Here is a 20,312-nt window from a genome sequence, read left to right on the forward strand (position 1 = left end):
TGTTATGATACTTGGTTTAATTCTAGTAATTGCTTGGTGAGCGTTGATATGCTTTACTTACAATAACTTCCTCTTGTATTCAGCTTCAGACACCTCCTCTCCACTTGTCTCCGGAAGGTCACCTGTGTCAGCAGAGAGCTGGAAAAATACACATTTTTATTATTACCTTTAAATTGTTAAACAGCCTCAAAAGAATAAATTTACACTTGTGATAAAAGTTTGTATATGATGTTGGGGGATCAGTGGCTTTAGTTCTATGACATACTTTGAGTTTCTTGTCCAGGTAGGCAGGTGAGACCCAGCCTTGGCGGGATGGTGTAGTTTTGGTGGGTTTGGTCCGGACTAACCATTTGAGGGGATGAGCTGAGTCCAAAACCTCAACATACTGTCCCTCCTTGAGTGAGATGGATTCTTTGCTTGCCATGGTGGGGTTGTAGTCAGCTGTTGCCACATAGATGTCAAACATCTGGAAAAATATGAAGCACACCCAATTTCAATAAAGCTGCTGTGAAGATGCTTACTCTTTCTGTTCTATTTCTGTTCTGTGTGTGTACAATGGATATTTTCAAAAGCCTACCCTTTAAGGGCCTGTGTCCACAAAGCGTTTTTTTTCTGAGTGCCATATTTTATCAATTGTTCCCAATGAGGAGTGACTGTCTGCAGCAGGCAGCCGCCCAGAGAAAGGCAGAGCGCCCAGCGTCTTTTTTCACAGCGCTCCACCTTTTTGTGCAGACACTTCAATCGCTTCAAGTTGAAAATCTCTCAACTTTTCAGAAATGTGCTGGTGACATTACTGTCATTCTTTTTCTCTTCCCTGGCCTAGGCAATAATATTCACCATATTTTTGTCTCCTACAGATCATGTCATGCATCCAGATCCACCCTGCTCTGATGTCCCAATGTCAAATAAAAACAAACCAATATTTAACTGCAAAGAGGCAGTGTCGATCGGCAGTGGCTGTTGTCAAGAAATTGTCATAAAGACAAGACGCATGTGCAGCGTTTTTTCTCTCAGCGCACAAACACTTCATCTCTGCGCTCCTGAGCACACAGCCAGCACTTTTCTGCCAGAGGAAACAGCTATGTGGGCCCTAAAATCTACACTAACATTTCCCCTTAATTTTCAAATGAAATGTTTTGGTCCATTTTATGCCTTTATAGATGTATGAAATTCCCTCTTTATGTTTCTCCAGACGGTGCTTCTGTGCTGAAGTGTGTCGGATGGATAGTAACAATGGGCCTGATTCATGAACCGTTCTTACGAACAAATTTGTTCCTAAGTCCCACTTACAAAGATTTTACGAAGATTGTGGCATTCATACATTTTTTCTTATCCAGGATTTATTCTTAGGTAAGGTCTAAAACCGTGGACCGAGCCGCCAAAAGGACGGGCAAATTGGCGGCTTGGTGCTCTGTCTAAAAACAGCTTGAGATTGCAGAATTCAATACAAACCTTGAGGTTTTCTAGTAAAGCAGGTCTGGAAATCAAATATCACACTGAGAATTTGTCTATCTCACCTCTCCCCTGGCATCCCCCTCATCAGACTCAGACGAGGAGTCAGCAATGAGGGAGGGAGGACGAGAGCGACCGTGATGAGGTGATGCAGAAGGAGTCTTGGTCTCATCATCACTGTCTGCACCTGGTACGCGTAATGAAGCTGAGGCAGCAAGGACGGAGGGAGGCAATCAGAGGAAGACATGTCAAGATTCTGTTCAATCAGTAGTGCAAAGAACTAGAGCACCTACAAGAAAAATAATTTGTAAAATAAATATATATAAACTTAGTCACCGTACCATACAATTGAACATACTTTTTAGATGCAAAAAAAGTTGGGTTTTTTTTCCATTTGATGGCAGTTATTAGTAACACTCCACTCAGTTTGTCACAGCTCGGATGAGGCAGGAGAAGTTGGCGCTAAGTCACATTTCAAGCAATGATCGCCTCTCTGCTGGCATCTACTGGTGCTTTGTGGCTTAGCAATATATTTCAAAGCATGTATAGGTATCATTTTAGATTCTAAGATAATCACACATTTTTCGAGATGTAAAGAACATTGCTTTAAATAATTGTTTTAACTCTAAATGCTTTGCCATGACTATGTTAGTATTGTGACAACATGCAAGAAAAGGCTACAGTACAGATAACAGGTTTTATCTGAGCTCTCCACATACATGTCTGTCTGTCAGCATGTATTCCAGCTATAGGTTGGTGAGACTTAAGTAGGCATAAAGGGGCACAGACAGCAAGAGGGAAATGTTTTAACAACAAGAGAAAACTGTTGTGACTGCATCTTAATATATAATACATGTTTCTTCCTGTATGTAAAAAGAAATGTCCTACTAGTCATCTGCGAAGTTATCCCACACGAGAAAAATATCTAAAGGGAAAAATGTATATTAATTGTGAAGCTGAAGCACTTGGGATACATACTCGTAGTTTTGGGCCAAGATTTCATCCACTGGAGCACTTCGTGATTCTGTAAGCTGTCTGAATAACAAATTCATGATTGGATGAGCATTTAATCGGTTGGGTTGCTAAACTGATGGATGTAAAAGTGGTGAAGAAATTATGTCTGTATGAAACAATGAGAGCTTTTCAGTCAAATTCAAGGATACAGCAAAACATGCTGGAAAACAAGCAGGAGTTAAGCACCCCTTTGTAAAGTTTGGTGTCAAACTCACATCTACTGGAAAGTGAATTCTTATTCAAGAATTGAAGTACCTAAACATTCACTAAACCACACTTTCACAATTCTTGAATAATCCGAATGAATTCACTAAAATACAACCAAAACAGACGAACATGTAACAAAACATTTACAACAGAAGCTCTGTATCCAACATAATCTGTGGATTGTTTGCATACTTTTAGCATCTTAAGCATTAGCAAATAGCGAAGCCATTCGTGTTTCAAATGCAGTATCAGAAAACTATTACTTGATCTAATTTAGCAAGGGGACAGGCAACCTGCAGGGTTTTTATTAACAAACACAGATAACACTCGGTGACCATGTTCAAATTAATGATTTTAAAGGGACTTTCTCTGGGTGAATGTGTCCACTACATGTTAATCCAAGACAGTGTGTTATCTGGTCATAGTTAGCTTGCTGCATGTGTGATGGCGACATAATTAATATTTTCACACTGAATAAAACAATCTGTGGTTCTATTCACCAGTGTTACCCAGTGCTGGATATTAGTTGTACATGCAGCAGTGTTTATTTTGACAGAAAACGCTGATTTAGTTTTTGTCAAATGGCCATCTGAGTTGTTTTAGGTTATCTAGTTTTAGTTGACTAAATATCGTAAGCTCTACAGTAGATTCAGATGAAGTCCAAACTAAAAGTGACAAAAATTGCTGTCAAAATCAACACTGCAGTCAACTTCCCATCGGTGGTACTGAAGTTTCCAATCTTCCTGTGGCTTTTGTCCATAGTCAAAGTGAATTACTGCTGTATTAAATCTTAACACATACTCAATTTCACCTAATTATTGAACAACTAATCAATGCTTTATCTTGGTTTAACCCAGACTAAAAAAACCTGATCACATTTATTTAAACACCAAAAATATAATCAACTGTTAAGTGAACTCTTTCTTTATGCCCCCCTGACATATTCTTACATTGCTCAGTATTTCTAGTTGAAAGTACTGAAAACTCTAACTAATAAATGTCTTTCAAATTAAAATCAAACGTATTGATTGAATATGTAATCGCACATACAAAGTGGTCCATGACATACACTTACCTTGAGTAAACTTGGCTGATACCATTTCAGTGATCTGGGAGGTGAGTTTCATGAGGAATTCCTCTGTACCTACTTCCCCTAGGTATGGGATTTTACCCTCTTAAGGCACGCAAAGAATAAAGAACACCACAATTATTGCAGAATTAATTTCTACAAATAATTTGTATCACTGTAAATATGGACAATATATATATTTTAAAAAATCTCACCATGTCCTCCTCTGGCCTCCCCTTCTGGAGGACTAATTGTAATCCCAAGAACCCTGAGGAAAATAAAATGCAGAATTTTTGAAATATATTAGCATAAATTCAAAATGTACTGTATATAACACACACTGAAACTCAAATCTCAAAGAAAAACTTACTCTGATGCTTTGGTCTCTTTCTTTGGTTGTGGTGCTGGGGGGAAGGGGAAAAAACATATACAGTTACAATCAAACCCAGAAATAATTTTATGTATATAATTTTAATATAAGGTGCCTTGATGTCTTCGCTTTCCTTACTCTCATCAACCTCGAGGTGTGCAGTGCAGATTGACTGCCCTGCACTATTTGTGGCAATGCAGGTGTAGGCGCCAGTGTATTCTGTGCCCACGTCCATCAATATGAGGCTGTGCTGGCGACCTGAGCTTGCCATTTTGTATCCCTTGGTATCAGGCTTGATCCACAGGACATCCTCCATTGATTCCTCCTTTAGCCAGGAGACCATAGGAGTTGGAGACCCTGAAAAAGTAATGGGAAGTATTGAGGATTTTTGGATGTCCTCAGATTACTGGAGGTGTTGAAAGATGTTAAAACAATCACAGTAAACAGTAAACAAACCTTCTACTTTGACAGACAGAGTGATGCTGGCTCCTTGTTTCACCTTCCTGTTGCTGAACCGCTCAAGGAAGCGAGGTGGCACCAGGTGCTCTTTGGGGTCTGTGTGGAGGAAAAACAAAAGCACAGTTATAATTCACTATCATATAATCTAAAGTAGTTGCACCTGCACCAAGTTTGTAGGATAAATTACCTCTTTTATCTTGTGGCATAATCTCCCCTGGACCTGTTTAAAAAAGTAGTTGTTTATCTGAAAAAATCTTAGCTCTGATATTTGTAATCGTGCTTTTTGTGAAGGTAATAATTCAGACAATTGCATACATACTCAGAACTATCAGCCGAGCAGAGGAGTAAGCAGAACCAGCCGCATTGCTGATGTAGGCAGAGTACTCCCCCATATCCTCTCTCTTCACCTCCAGGATCTTCACACCATGATCCTCTCTCTCTGCTATCAACATAATCCTGTCTGAGGGTCGCAGAGGGTGGCTGTCTTTGAACCAGTATACTCTGGGTTTTGGGAATCCTGGAGGACAAAGAGTATTTCAACAACATTCTAAAGTCACATGTATAAGACTGTTGCAATCAGCTGCTGACTGCCTCAAATGAGGTACATTTTTATATTGGTTGATAACCTCACCCTTTACTTTAAGCTGCATCTTAGCAAGAGGTGAACCTGGACAGACATGAACATCATGAAGCTCCTCCACAACTTGTGGTAGTTGATCATCTTCAGCTACGGACTCAAATGTCTCAGTTTCCCTGCACGAGAAGAACAGAATATTATTAATATGATAAAACATAATCATCAATTATATATAATTTTAAACATTACAGTTTATATTAAATTCACCTGGACATGTAGCCCTTGGCACTGACATAGGAAGATGTCTCAGTGGCATCAGCAGCAGTGTCGTAATCTGAGCTGCAAGACACTGTAAGAAAAGATTGATGTACAGCATCACACAGTGAAATCAGGGACAACGTGTGTCAATGTTTACATGCATAGTTTTGTTAGCCTTGTGAGAACCAGTTTGAGCTTTCAAAGCAATCAAATTTGTACACCAGTGTTTCCAGGTCGCTTTTGTATTTCACCCCCAATGTGTGGACCCTTTTGACCACTCTGAATTTGTCTTTTTTTGTCTTTTTTAAATTGTATTAATAATAGCTAAATATAGATAAAAAATATTACATTTAAAGGACTGACAACACTTTCCTGAGATTATGTTAACTATGTTGGAAATATCTCAAGATGTTACCCACAAACTCAGGAAAAATGCACTACGAAACAAAAACATTGTCCAATAAATACAGCTGCCAACAGATATGTGTAACAATGCTACAGTTACATAGGCTATCAATCAGAAAAAATGTAGTAATTACTCAAGCCAAGGTACTCAAACATATTTGTAAAACAAATGTGTAGGCAGCATATAACTACTCACGATCGACCCTGAGTTCAGCCTTAGTGGCTGTGATGCCGCTGCTGTTTTCAGCTGTGCAACGATAGACACCCATGTCAGTAGGCAGCACAGTGGTAATGATGAGTTGGTGGCAGCCCTCCTGGTCTTCATTGATCATGTAATGGTCATTCTCCTCCAGCAGCTTGCCATCCTTATACCAGCGAACGGTGGGAGGGGGCTTGCCAATCACAACACAGTCAAAGCTGACTGGATAGCCGTCTGGAACATCCTGACTTCGTAGCTCTGTCAGGAAGACTGGGGCAGCTGGGTAACAAGAGCAAATAGTCGGAAAATCTAAAAGTTTTACTGGTTGGATTCAATTAATAAGGACAGTAATAAGCATACAACAGAGCAGAAACCTGAATCCGGTAAATGTACATGATATTGTCAACCTAAAATGTATACAAAATGGTAAAAGTCTCAATGCTTCTTACCCTGAGCTCCAGCCATGAATGCAGGAGGCTGTCTTTCTTGTGTGGGGGTCTGTGTTCCATCTTGAGTGTAGCCCATCTTCCTAATTCGCAGCTCCACTTTAAGGTGCCCTGCGTCCAGGATGGTAGTCTCCACAGGAACCCCATGGATTGTGAACATCTCCTGGAACCTCTTTGAGGCCACCTCAGCCTCTCCCCGTGAGTTAAAGCGAATGTATATGTAAGTGTCATCTTCACGGTAAGAGTGGGGATCTGGAGGACGCAGGTCTCCTTCATCCGCGCTGACAAATGGTTCTTCCTCAACATCTGGTGGGAGACGTGTGCGCAGCAGGCGCCGGAGACGTCTGCTAGCCTGCCTTAGTGATTCGTCCATCTCACTTCCCGAGGAGCTCTCAGCCTCACTGTCGGCGCTGTAACCCACCGTCAATGGTCGTCGTCCAGATGATTCTCTCTCTGTTCCTACTGTGATCTTACCACTGTGCGATGACACTCCGAACTTGTTGGTGACTTCACAAGTGTAAACCCCAGTATCCTTTGTGGTGATGGCAGTGATGACCAGTGAGCAAGTACCATCATTATAGATATCAATATGGTGGTGCTTGCCATCCGTCAGTGGTTCTCCATCCTTCAGCCACCTCACCTTATCAGGTTTCCCTTCTGCCACACATTCAAGATGTATGGTGCCATTAGGTTCTTTGGTCTGGTCTTTGAAGGTCTCTTTAAAGACAGGACGCATGTCTCTGCGGGCTTTGTAACCCTTGAAGGCAGCTTGAATTTTAATGGCAGCTTCTCTGAGCTCAGGCTCATCTTCTTTATTGATATCTTTGATTTCAGTCTCCTGTGTAGTCACCTGTTTTTCATCTGTCTGCTGAATCGTGGTTGTTTTTACTTCAGTCTGCTGCACCGTCTTCTCCTCTGTCATCTGGAAAAGCTTAAAGAACCTATCAGTGGACATAGTCCCTGCCTCGTTGGTGGCTGTGACAGAAGTCTTGCTGCTCTTCTTGAGGTAGGATACGAGAGATGGACCCCCAGAAACAGACTCATCCTCGGAACTGGTGATCTCTGTATGCTTCTTTGCGACAATAGCCTGCTCCTTCTGTCCTGATTTTACTTCCACTTCCTCTGATTCCTTCTGTCCTGTTTTCTTTTGACTACTTTTGCCGTCATCGTCAGGTTGTTCAGTGATGGAGTCAAGAGTGGGCTCTCGACTCATGCGCCGCTTCTTTGCTGATTCCTCCCATAAGTCATGGATATCCCCTTCTTCAGCAGCTTCTGGAGGAAGACTAGGCTGACCAAGTTTTTCAGCCTCTACCTGTTTTGCATCAAGACCTATAATGACAATGGAGTTTTCAATGTTACCATGTTTTTTTTAAAGCTTAAAAACAAAAGCCATTAAATTGTGCTAGACTCTGACAATTAAAACTCTACTTTTTCCAACATCACATGATGGAAATTCTTAAAGGCTTCAAAAACAGTTAAAAAAAAAAAAAAAAAAACATCCAACAAACTGTCTTACCTGGGGAAACTAGTGGCTTCGTGGCTGCCTCTGTGCAGCAATGACAAAACAAATGCACATATCACATGGCAGTTTCAAAACATCTAAATGCTATTATCACACCACTTGAGAGAACATTTAGGAACACATTTGTAGCTGTCTATTAGGGTTGAGCGATCTATAGCTGACTTAAGTTTTTCTATTCAAGTTTATAAAAATAAAAAATGCACAAATTCTGAGGTTGTTTTGTTAGTAGTTTTCTAAAAAATAATTAATATAGCTACTTCTAATAAACACTTATCAATTTCATGCTTAAATTAACATTTAATCATTATTCAATTTAATGTAAATCAAAATTTTGTCCCACCCAGTTTAAGTTTAACTAAAGGTACGGGTACAGATAATGACAAAGGTGTAATTGTCTGTTCTCACTGTCTAAATATGACCCCATCAAATATATAAAAAGTCTTATATTTTTATGTAAATAATGGCACAACAATGTACTTTAAAGCCATAATGAGTAAAATGCCCTAACAAACAAGGATGTACACCCAATTTCACTATTTCATGACTAAATCACACATCTACTCACCAAGCTGCACAGTCTGAGGCAACTCAACAGGCTCTCCGGTCCCAGCTCTGTTGATGGCCGCCACCCTAAACCTGTAGCAACTCCCTGGGGTCAGTTTTTCAACCACAAATTCAGTGTTGCACACAGGTTCAGAGTGACATGGGAGCCAGAGGGCACTGTCTACCAGCCGCATCTCCACCCTGTAGCCCAAAATCGGACTCCCTCCATCGTGTAGAGGAGTGAACCAAGAGAGGCTGACAGACTGTTTAGTCTTACTGAGGACCTCTGGGTCCTCTGGAGGATCAGGTACAGCTGTTGGGATGGAAAGAAGCAGGAGTTAAATGCTTTTATGAACAATTAAACTGCAATGGTACATGGAGTCCATTTACTGATCTTCTCTAAATAGTACTTTTAACATTTGAAATCTAAAACCTGAATTCCTTAAGATGAACATAAAATCAGTGAAAGATTACAAAAAACTTATTTGTCAAACACTTACTGATGATAGTGAGCTTGGCCAAAGAGAGGGCATCTCTAGCAGCAAATGTAATTTCCTGCTGTGGCAAAAGAGGTGCCTGTCTCAGGACAAGGCGATAAGAGCAGCCATCAGCCCTCATAGCCCATAGGTCACTGGACTTGATCTCAACTCCATTAGCATACCAGGCTACTTCTGTCGAAGGGACTGGCTCGGTGAGCTCAACACAAAACTCAACCTTATCTCCCACTGCAGCCACCTTGTCCTCCAGACCATTCACAATGTCTAGTTGCCAGCCTTATGAGAAAATCGAAAGAATTCAACTTAAAACTTTGTCCATTCAAATGTATCATACTACCAAGTATAATTCAGTAAAGATAATGCTCTGAATCTTGGTGCATTCATTCTGACTCACCTTTGACAGAGAGTTGGGCAGATGTGGATGCTGTGCCAGCTTTGAAGGTTACTGTGCAACTGTCTTTAGTACGCAACTCTTTCAGTAGGAGCAAATGACGACGACCACTCTCAAATGTCACAATCTCAGCATTGGGGGATTCCTTCACTGGTTTCCCGTCAAGTAGCCAGTGGCAATCTTTGCTCTCAGGACGAGAGAGGGCGCACTCAAACAGAGCTTCACCTCCATCAAAGGTCTCTACATTCTCCAGGCCCTGGACAATGTTAATGGGTTTGGCTGCAGAAAAAATATGGAAAGATGAAGAAAGAAAGAGAGCACAATCAAGCAAGATTTTAAGAGGAACACAATATTAAAGTCAAAACACTGTGACAATCATCAACTGATCAGATTATCTGGCCACAGAACTGTAAGATATGACGGAGATGAGGAGACTCCCACAAGGTTGGTCCTCTTTCCATGTGGAGGGAAGCTCACCTTCCACATGAAGTGAAGCGACCACACAGGTACCCTGCGCTTCACAGGAGTAACTGCCCCTGTCCTCAGCGGACACGCGGCTAATGTACAACCGAGCCACATTCCAGTCCTGCTCCACTACCACCCTTCGGCCATCAGGCTGCAATGGATGCCCATCTTTCTTCCACTGAGCCTTGACAGGCCTTGAGAACTGGCAGATGAACTCAGCCGGTTGGTTTTCGACCACCCGAAGGTCCTCCATGTCGCTCACCACTTCAACTATGGGATCTGAGGTTGGGGTCAGGGGTCAGGGGTCAAAGGGTCAGGGCTTGGCCATAAAATATAAGGATAAGAGCCAGACATGCCGAATGACATGTGGGCTTTATAACCCCCAAAAGCATGTTGCTGTGGTGCTCATATGTAAGTTATAATATTATGTTTATGTGGATTGTCAAGTGCAAATTGTATGTGCAATGGTAATGTGTATTTCAATGTCTACTGTGAGAACTGTATGAGTTCACCAAATGGATAGGGGGTCAAAAAGCCCAACCGCCAAGGTTCAGGGTAATGGTGACACTCAAAGGCTGATGAGAGAGGAGGGCTAATAAGTGGACAGAAATGCCAAACTCATATAGTAGGTGTTGGTGTTAGAGGTTTTAGTGCTCGGAGGTTAGGGGCATGGCTTAGTGGGATGGGATAGTGGAGGTTATTAAACAGCAACCAGCCTACATGGATGGGTGGAGCAGCACTTTCCAAACACAAGATTTTTGCTGTCACTATTCAGTGGTTCAACTACTCTCTTGGATAAAACCTTAACATCATCACAACCAAGCCTACTCTGTTATCCACTGAATCCAATCCATCAATCTATATCATTCATCATTTATATTATCAAGAGACAAGTATACTTACAGCTGCATCTTTAACCAGACAATAATCACGATTATGCTTTTGCTTCTACCATTCAACCTGACGGGTTCCACTTGGCAATTTATGAGTGCACGTTCTCAAACAACGACTTAAGAGGTAGCAGTACGAAGTTATTTGTATGAACCAAAGGACATTATTTCATATATATTGGAAAGGAATTTGCTAAATAGCAGGGAGACATCAGAGAAATCAGTGAACAAGCAGCAACACCATGTTAGCTACCAAATTTACCCTGCCATTAGAAAAACTGCTGAATGAGCACACAAAGTGAGTTTAAGTATATAGTTTGAATATGGACTGGTCATTTAGTTGCCTCAAAACTTGTTCGCCTTGAATCTGCTTACAGAAACAAAAACTATACAGAAGAAACAATGAATGAATGAATTGTCATTTTATGCTCGTGTGTGATTGCTTACAGTGCTAGCACAGATTAGCCAGCAACAGTAGCAGATTCTTACCAAGTCTAGCCATGGTTGTTGAATAGTTGATGTGTATTTTAAAGGTGCAGTTTGTAAGAATTAACCACCTGTTTAATTCATAGTCAAAACAAATAGGGGGCAGCATATTGCCAGAGTAAATGCAGCCTTGTAGCTAGTGGTCCCATTATTTTGCTCCAGTATGCCTGGACTGGGAGCTCGGAGTGTTTACACTGCTAGCATAAAAGCCTTGGACTGCCAGGGCTCACTGGTTAGCATGCTAACTTCAGTAGATATCTCTTCAACACAATACATATGTAAAAACTGCAATTTTTTAAAATTCTATAGCTAAACTTTGTCAATTTTTAAAATGCTTTAAAGTAAAATTCTTGCATATTTTACATTTAACAATATCTTAACATACACTATCACTTATACACTTGTCATCGTAAGTCATCTATACTTCATCAAGAGCTGGACCCACTCCCATCTTACAAAGGCACACAACCATTCAATCTCACATTAACAGACACAGGCAATTTAGAGTCACCAATTACTCTAACCTGCATGGAAGATAGAAGACAGAATGTCTCTGAACTGGACCATCCGGCACAGAAGAAGAAAATGCTAATGTCACAGGTTCACAGGCCTGCAGGTTCGAACCCAGAATATTTTTGCTTTGAGGTGACAACCACTGTTTCCAATTAAATACAAATACACATATCTTGATAACACATCACATATTATTTTCATGATAAGATTTGTAAAATTAGAGGAAGCTTTACAACTCAAAAATAGAGGCAGTTTTTAAAAGTGGAACTTCAATCAATCCATCTTTCCAAAGATGGATGAACGGTCTCTGTGATGAGTGATCTTAAAAGTTTTAAATATAATCGTGATTATCATTGATTCATCATTTCAGCAGCGTAACATACAGCGCTCAGGAAGAATTCCAAAAGAGGAGAAGGAATAAAATGAGCCTAAATAATACTTGCCTAATAAGATAAATGCCTCTTGAGGTTTTTCTGCCCTACTCTAATGATTCTTTGCTGTGATGCTGCACCCAGTTGTATGTTTTGGTTATATCAAAGCATACAGCATGGAACTCTCTACTGTCAATGTTATTGTCGATGAAATGAGAAACAATGCTGCTCATGCATGATGAAGCACTGAAATATAAAAATATCCACTACGAATCTATTCATGAACTTCAAACCTTTTAAGGGACCCTGCAGAAAGCATTATAATTCAAGGTATATTCACTCTTATTTTTCAAGGAGAATTGCCACAGATTTATTTAAATGATAACATTGCCATTAGATGAACTGTATATTGTTGTGACAATAATACAACTTTGAAATTAAAATGCAAATATTGTGTTTGGCAGATCTGAAATGTAAGATTATATTTCTGCAGGGCCTAAAAAGAAGACGGAGATACTGCTTATCTCAGTCTGCAGTCATTGTCTTCAAAACGCGATACCTTTGACTAAGAGCTTGGCTGCTGATGTTAAACTGCCAGCTTTGAACATGACGGTTCCAGAGTCATCTGTGGCCAAGTTCTTTAAGGTGAGTGTGTGGATGTGGCCCTGGCTCAGCCCTATCTCACTAAAGGGGCTGTTGTCCAGCAAGTTGCCATCCAGCCACCACTGCACATTGCCTGGTGCCCTGCCGGACAGCTGGCAGGAGAAGGTTGCCCATTCCCCAACAAAGACGTCAGTGGTCTTAAGATCACACACAATGAAGACTTCTTTCACTGTTGAAAAATACACATATGCATACACTGAGCGTATAATTTGCTTAAGCATTATATCAACACAGCACAGCCACATATACAAGACAGACAAACACCATGCAAACATTAAAGTGTATAAAGGCTTAGTCTTACTCAAACCTACTATTCTATGTGTAAGAATAAATTGTAGAATGCAATTAAAATGTAACTAATCAGCCTTAAACTTCAGGACAAACGCAAAAGTATTGAGATTGGCTACCTTGCACTACCAAAGAAGCTGTAGTGAGCTGGTCTCCTGCATCACAGGTGTAGTAGCCACTGTCTTCAGGCTCCAGGTTCCGTATACAGAGCTCTTGAACGCACCCTTCCTGCCTCATCTCATACTTCCTACCAGACTCGAGTACCATGCCTCCTTTCCTCCACTCAACACGAACACCTGGCTTAGACAGCTCACAGTCCAGGGTAATATCATTACCCTCCATGGTATCCTGGTTCTTGAGCTCTTTGCGAAAGAACACTGGGGCACCTGGTGAAAATTCAAAATGTGAAAGGCATCAGATGTTGAATTGGAAAGTTTGGCATCAGAAAGTTGAGATGACAAGACAAACATCTCTTAGGGATTCTAGACAAAGATTTTGTTGATGCAGTGATGCCAGACTGGGTGTGTGGTTGAGAGACGTGGAAGTTCACGAATATTTCGGCTGTTCATTTCAATCGTATCTTGGTCCACTTTTTGGAATCTGATCAGGAAACTGATTTATTTTTATTTTTTTTTAGAGGTGGCATCATTCTTTACCTTCCACAGTCAAGGTGACATCACACTGTGCATCTCCAGTGTCACAGGTATATGTTCCTGAGTCTTCAGGCGCCAGGTTGTGGATGCAAAGCTGGTGGAACGCTCCGTTGTTCTTCAGGTCATACTTGAGACCTGCTCTGATAGGCACGGTGTTTCTGATCCAGGTGATAGTGGCTTTGGGATCAGAGATGGTGCAGGCCAGAGTGACAGTTTCGCCTTCTAATGCCACAGTGTTGTGTGGCTTCTCTAGAATTAGCACTGTAAATATGAGAAACCCGAAACTAGGTTTAATAATTGCAGAATTGATAGGCAATCTTTTTCTTTTCCCTTTTCTTACAGCCCTGGCATGAATAATATCAAAGCTTTTAAAAAAAACGCATGCATGCATGCAGTGACAGTTATATGCTATCACAAATTTTTACATCATGGCGAATAAAGATCTGAAATTATCAATTAAAAACTGCAAAATTTGACAAATTCAGTATTGAATATTTATCTTTGAGAACACAAATCTAAATTGTTAAATAGTTTATCTCCTTTTGTTACAATATTTGTGTTAGCACTTTAATAGCATTTCTTTTTTAAGCAAACATTAAATGCAAAGAATGGAAAACACGTCTGAAAGTTAGGATGTTGAAGATGATGGTGCCAGCAAGTTTCCATGTGCCAAAACAAAGCTGTTCGCTGGTCGATGGAGATGGATATGGGGAGCAAAAATCTCCAGCGACCATGTCATCTCCTTTACCTTTGGGTTTCTCCTCCACCAGAAGACAGGCCACACTCTTCTCTTCCCCCACTACAAAGGCAACGTCCCCAGATTCATCAGTGGTCACCATCTTCAGGACCAAACGGTGCACTCTGCCTTGGCTGCTCATCTGATTGAGATCGTTATTTTGGAGGTTGTTGTCTCCAAGCCACCATTCCCCGTTTGTCACTCCTGCATGTGACAATTCAACCTCAAGGACAGCATCCTGCCCAGTGGTCACAGTTGTATCGCAGAGTTCTCGGATGATGCGCACATGCTCTGAGGGTAAATGGGATGATGGGAGGTCAGTGATCACATCTCGGCAGAGCTTCCAGATGGCATCAGTAAGAAGGTGGAGCCATGAGGAATCAGTTGCATACTTACTTAATACTTCATGCCACAACTTTGATCACAGGTTCATGGGTGTTAGCACGTGCCAGTCTTGACTTAACAGTCAATCTACAGTAGTACTAGAATGTAAAGAAAACACTAAACTAAACTACACCAAATACTACAAATCGAGCAAACCTTAATCCAATATGTAATCTGATGACTCACAAAACATATTAAAGGGATAGTTCGGGTTTTTTGATATGAATCTGTATGGCATCCCCGTCAGCAGTGTCGTGCATCAACACTGACTTACCCCTGACAGTGTCCTGTGCGCCGAGTTCATGCCCGGTTTTGGTGCTGACGAAAGTAGTCCGGCAAGTTGTCTGGGGTCATGAAAATAAAGCCTTTTTCTTCTCAAAACAAATGGGTTCAAAAGAGTGATTCATTTGCATCACAAAACCGTTGTCCAAAAAAAAATCAGACCTCATAATCGCTTGGTGCTATTTTCTCTCGATTTGATCACTGCGTGCTGCTGCCAGCCTGTTTCACTGTGTTTACTGCTCAGAAAGTTAACATGTCTGACTACGACACCGACGATCATGAAGACTTCGACTTTAGCACAGAGCCAAGGGGGTATCTTTATGAACCCGAATACACTGATGCCGAAATTCGCCAGATGGAGTTAGAACGGGCAGAGAGAGAGAGGAGGGACAGAGAAGGGGTACAAGTTGAAGCTGGAGCTACAGCTGGAGCTGTGAGAGACCGGTTGACAGACAAATGGTGGTGCATATAGCTTATATAAGCTTATAAACTTATTGCTAGCTAGCTCTCACGTTAGCTCTCTCGCGTCGCTGTGGTCGTTGGTCCGAGCACGTAAAACACTGCCAAACAAGTGTTGGATTCGTGCGCGGCTGTCAGCTGGCGGCAGCGCGCGGTGATACGAATCGAGAGAAAATAGCGGCAAGCGATTATGAGGTCTGACTTTTTCGTGGACAATGGTTTTGTGATGCAAATGTATCACTCTTTTGAACACATTTGTTTTGAGAAGAAAAAGGCTTTATTTTCATGACCCCAGACAACTTGCCGGACTACTTTCGTCAGCACCAAAACCGGGCAAGAACTCGGTGCACAGGACACTGTCGGGGGTAAGTCAGTGTTGATGCACGACACTGCTGACGGGGATGCCATACAGATTCATATAAAAAAACCCGAACTATCCCTTTAAGGCAGAAGTTACAAGAATAAAAAAGTGCAGCCAGCAGATAATTAAAAGTCAAACTGCATGCCAGCTAAGACATCACACTTCTAACTCGAGGACAGTCAATTCAAAGAGAAATAGATGCTGAGTAGAAGATATGATCCGGTAATTGATAATGAGATGGATGAATGTAAAATGAACTTCAGGAAGGTTGAAGACAAGAAGAGACAAGAGACATAGATGAGATAAAGGTGTGCTCTGTTACCTTTCACGGTCAGGGTAGCAGTACTTCTCTTGTCCCCTGTATCACAGGTGTATTCTCCACTATCCTTCACATTCAGCTTGTGTACGACTAGGGTTTGAATGGTAGCTCTCTGCTCCATGCTATACTTCTCCCCATGGGTCAGTACAGTTGAGCCCTTCAGCCAGGTCACCTTGCAGTCCGCGCTTGACGTCTCACAGGACAAGGTGGCCTTTTCTCCTTCAGTGGCCTCTTGAATTTCCAGCTCCTTTTTGAATAGTACAGGTGCGGCTGCCAGAAAGACCATTATTAATTAGGACGACTGATTTAAAAATTGTCCCGGGTAAACCCCTTCATCACTTAACACACTGAATCATAGGCGACAATTCTATACTCACAATTCTACATTTTCCATACCACTGAGAAGCTTAAAACAGAGCATGAAAATAACTGTTAAGTCCTTGCAAAGTTTATCTACATTTAGTCCATTTCAAAGTCTGCGGTGAAACACTGATAGATCGAATCAGAAAAAACAGCAATTCATTTAATGAATAATGCCATGAACAAATGATTGTGTCTGTGAGCAACATAAAGCAACACAGAGCATTCAAGAGTGCGAAAAATAAAATACAAATGCACTTTTGAAAATCTGAAGTATAAAAAAAAGTTTATTTTTTGTAGAGGATTTTCCCGCCTATTACTAGAGGGAGGAAAATAGAAGTGGCAGAAAATAAGAGAGGACGGGGGATGACATGCAGCAGAGAGTTTTCCAGGAGGGCTCTAATCTGGAAAGTTGTGACTGCGTCGTCTTTTCACCACTTAAACAACAGAACTTCAATGGCTGAATAACGTGACGTGGTCCAACACAGCAGTACATTTTGATGTTGTGTGTCAAGTTATTTTAAAATCAAGTGTACAGTGCAAACAACATGTTTTCAAGTAAACAAATTGATTGAAATGACTAGTATGTGATATGAACATTACACAGAAAATTAATGGGGAAATGTTAGTTCAATGGAAAGAAGAATAAACATGCAAATATTGTAGAGAAATGACTGAATATGCAGTAAGGTGCAGATCTTACACAAATACGAAAGTGAGATGAGTGGATATAAGTCAGTATAAAGTGGAAAGAGTTCAAATACAAAGGGAGAAATCAGAAGCATCCATGTTCTGGGATGCTTCTAAAGAAGGAAAGATGGAGGATAGGTGTCCCACAAGGAAAAAGATATAGAGAAATGATATAAGAATTCTAAATGATACAAGAGAAGCAAAAAGTCAAATACTTATTCTCGTCCCAAGTAATAAAATGCATAACATTTCCCTTACCTCTGACTGTCAGAGAAGCAGTGGAAGTGTGGTTTCCCACTGTGAAAGTGACTGTTCCCGAGTCAGCTTTAGTGACGCCTCTGAGCGTGAGGCTGTGCACCCGACCCTCGGTCTTGATCAGGTTCATTTGATTATTCTGTAGTGGTACATCCTGGAGTTTCCACTGGGCCAGGGGTGCCTCCTCATGAGAAACCAGGCATTCGAAGTGGACATCTTCACCCTCATATACAACGCAGCTCTCCAGGAATTTCAGTATGTTAACCTCAACCTCTGTTTGACAAATACATTTCAGTAAAGTGGTTACATATTTGTCTTAACAAAAATGTCAAGTTCAAGTCGTGCAGATTGTGATCAATGTGTGATTAAATATATAAAGATCTCTATTGAGCTGTTATTGTGAGTACCAAGTGAAAAAAACTGTGTGTGTGTGTGTGTGTTACTGGTCGTGAAGAGAGACCGGAGATAAGCACAAGTGATGAAGCTCAACAGAAAAGTGATTGTGTGAATAACTACAAGTGTTTTGAAAAAGATGACCTGCAAAGCAAGAACATGTGGGGTGAGAAATAACGTGAACATTTAAACACAGTCAAGAAGGCAGCAAACAAGATCTCCAGATGAAAGATTGATGCATGTCATGCTCAAGTTTTGGAATGGCGTAAGACATGCAGAAAAGAGGTGACTCCAGAGGCTGCATGAAAGGGACAGTCTGAAATAGAAAAGCTCCTACCCTGCACAGTGAGGACAGCTGAAGTCCTCTGGCTGCCTGTATCACAGGAGTATTCTCCTGTATCAGCTGCCTGCAGTTTATAGATGACAAGCTCAACTAAAGTTCCCTCCTGTTTCAGGTGATACTTGCTGCTGGATGCAAGCACCCTGTCACCACACCTCCAGACCACACTTGCTCCAGGTTTTGTGGTTTTGCACCGAAGACTAGCACTCTCCCCAGCCTGTCTCTCAAGGTTCTGCAGCTGAGTTTTGAAAAGGACAGGCTGGGCTGGAGGGGCAGAAATGGAGGACATGTAGAGACAAAAATATTAGGATGACCGGGTGAAAGCTGGCATTCTCTATAGTCCCGCTACAAACACAAAACTGCTGTGTAAAGTCAAAAGTAGCAGCGGTAAAAGTGAGTTATACATGTCAAAGACTCTTGCGCTTACATCTTAGTCCTTAAGTCATTATATTCATTTAATAACAAGTCTTTTAGTCAAACAAACCTTCAGTAATTTATTTTGCAACTCAACGATTTCCACTATATACATCAGGTTTTAGTAAGCCTACCCTTCACAGCTAGTTGTGCAGTGCTCTGACGGTCACCAGTGTCGCATGTGTAACTCCCAGAATCCTCTGGGTCTATATCATGGATAATTAGTGTAGCCAGGTGTCCTGTCTGTATAATTTCATACTTGGCACAAGAACAAAGACCAAGTTCTCCTTTCCTCCACTCCAAAAGAACACCGGGTTTAGAGAGCTCACAATGCAGGCTCACACTGTCGCCCTCATCAGCTGTTTGGCTTTCAAGTTCTTTTGTGAAAATAACCGGGGCAGCTGATGAATGAAAAGAAATAACAAGATGTTTATCTGAAGTACAAGATCAAGAATGGCGATGAAAAATGCAGTGAGATGAAGAAGAGTGGATTGAAAAATGAAATGAAAGACTTGGCGGCAGAAGAAGACAGCATGAGACGATGACATGGTCTCAATCATACCATTTACTACAAGGGAGGCTGAGCTTGTTGTGTCCTCGGAACAGCAGGAGTAGCTTCCTGTGTCGCCTGGTCTCAAGCCAAAGATTTGTAGCTCATAAATGCATCCTGTTTGTTTCGAATGGTATTTTTCTCCATAACTCAGGACTTGAGTTTCCTTCTTCCACTCGACGGCCAGTCCAGGTTTGGAAAGCTCACAATGCAGAGTGACACTGCCTCCCTCTTCAACCTCCTGGCTTTCCACGTCTCGAATGACTACGGCTGGAAGAACTGGGGATTCAATCAATAAGATAAGATGTTGATGTGTATTGTCACTGTCAAGCTTTCAAATTGCCAGTTCACAGCAGGTGAAGACCGCAGTATGCTTTGTAAAAATATTAAATTTTCTAACTTATATGACTGAGTGGATGATGATATTTTCACCACTAATGTTGCAGACGATCATTCTATGGTTGTTAAAGCAAACCAATCTCATATTTTTCTTTTATCTTAATTTTTTTACCTACTTTAAGCAATGAATTTCTTTTACTTTAGGTGTCTTTGTTGTTGAATATTTTTTTGCAATTTCTTTTGTTAATGTGTTGCTGTGTCATTTGGATACTATGTGAAAAAAAAAGATGCACACACACATACACATAAAACAACACTGATGCATATCAGATAATCCTTAATCCCATTCAAAGCAGAGGGCCAGCTAAATATTAATCAAGTGTGTCAAACACACTTCTTTTAAAAAGGGGTACTATGACACTAGGGCACTTACAAATGGGACATTCTTGTCCCTCTATCTTTTAACCTTCTCTAAATCTTATATGAGAGAAGTACAGGCTCTATGATAGACAAACCCTAATATTCTCACATCAATTACAATGCGACTTAGGTAAGCACATTTCCACAGAGTATTCCATAGCGGGTCACAGACTGGGAAGTGTCCATCAGAACAAGCATTGCAAAACACTGTATTACTGCATTTACTGTTGAGCAATGTTCCCCTCGATCAAGCTTCATTAAATACTTCTCAT

At 41.1% G+C, this 20,312-nt stretch overlaps 1 protein-coding gene across 11 annotated transcripts in view; it reads right to left on the reverse strand.

Annotated features, from left to right (window-relative positions):
* The window catches only part of obscnb (obscurin, cytoskeletal calmodulin and titin-interacting RhoGEF b), a 61,169-nt gene that overhangs the window by 6,261 nt on the left and 34,596 nt on the right, over positions 1-20,312 (reverse strand). For 3 of the 11 annotated variants that reach the window (XM_030403049.1, XM_030403050.1, XM_030403053.1), the window contains 26 exons: positions 17,588-17,857; positions 16,283-16,549; positions 14,487-14,765; positions 13,742-13,999; positions 13,205-13,471; positions 12,694-12,966; positions 9,887-10,153; positions 9,413-9,688; positions 9,022-9,294; positions 8,544-8,834; positions 7,973-8,002; positions 6,460-7,785; positions 6,008-6,289; positions 5,416-5,497; positions 5,203-5,324; positions 4,891-5,088; positions 4,759-4,791; positions 4,569-4,667; positions 4,251-4,469; positions 4,113-4,146; positions 3,958-4,010; positions 3,749-3,847; positions 2,431-2,487; positions 1,518-1,657; positions 266-466; positions 62-138 (listed from right to left, as the gene is read on the reverse strand). In XM_030403049.1, coding sequence (XP_030258909.1) covers positions 62-138; positions 266-466; positions 1,518-1,657; positions 2,431-2,487; positions 3,749-3,847; positions 3,958-4,010; positions 4,113-4,146; positions 4,251-4,469; positions 4,569-4,667; positions 4,759-4,791; positions 4,891-5,088; positions 5,203-5,324; positions 5,416-5,497; positions 6,008-6,289; positions 6,460-7,785; positions 7,973-8,002; positions 8,544-8,834; positions 9,022-9,294; positions 9,413-9,688; positions 9,887-10,153; positions 12,694-12,966; positions 13,205-13,471; positions 13,742-13,999; positions 14,487-14,765; positions 16,283-16,549; positions 17,588-17,857 — 5,773 coding nt within the window. Of the gene's footprint in view, positions 1-61; positions 139-265; positions 467-1,517; positions 1,658-2,430; positions 2,488-3,748; positions 3,848-3,957; positions 4,011-4,112; positions 4,147-4,250; positions 4,470-4,568; positions 4,668-4,758; positions 4,792-4,890; positions 5,089-5,202; positions 5,325-5,415; positions 5,498-6,007; positions 6,290-6,459; positions 7,786-7,972; positions 8,003-8,543; positions 8,835-9,021; positions 9,295-9,412; positions 9,689-9,886; positions 10,154-12,693; positions 12,967-13,204; positions 13,472-13,741; positions 14,000-14,486; positions 14,766-16,282; positions 16,550-17,587; positions 17,858-18,314; positions 18,582-18,865; positions 19,133-19,293; positions 19,561-20,312 lie in introns of all 11 variants that reach the window. The other 8 variants (XM_030403056.1, XM_030403055.1, XM_030403057.1 and 5 more) reach the window with 5 other exon arrangements.

This window comes from Sparus aurata, chromosome 21 (genome assembly GCF_900880675.1).
Source record: "Sparus aurata chromosome 21, fSpaAur1.1, whole genome shotgun sequence".
Lineage (NCBI taxonomy): Eukaryota > Metazoa > Chordata > Actinopteri > Spariformes > Sparidae > Sparus > Sparus aurata.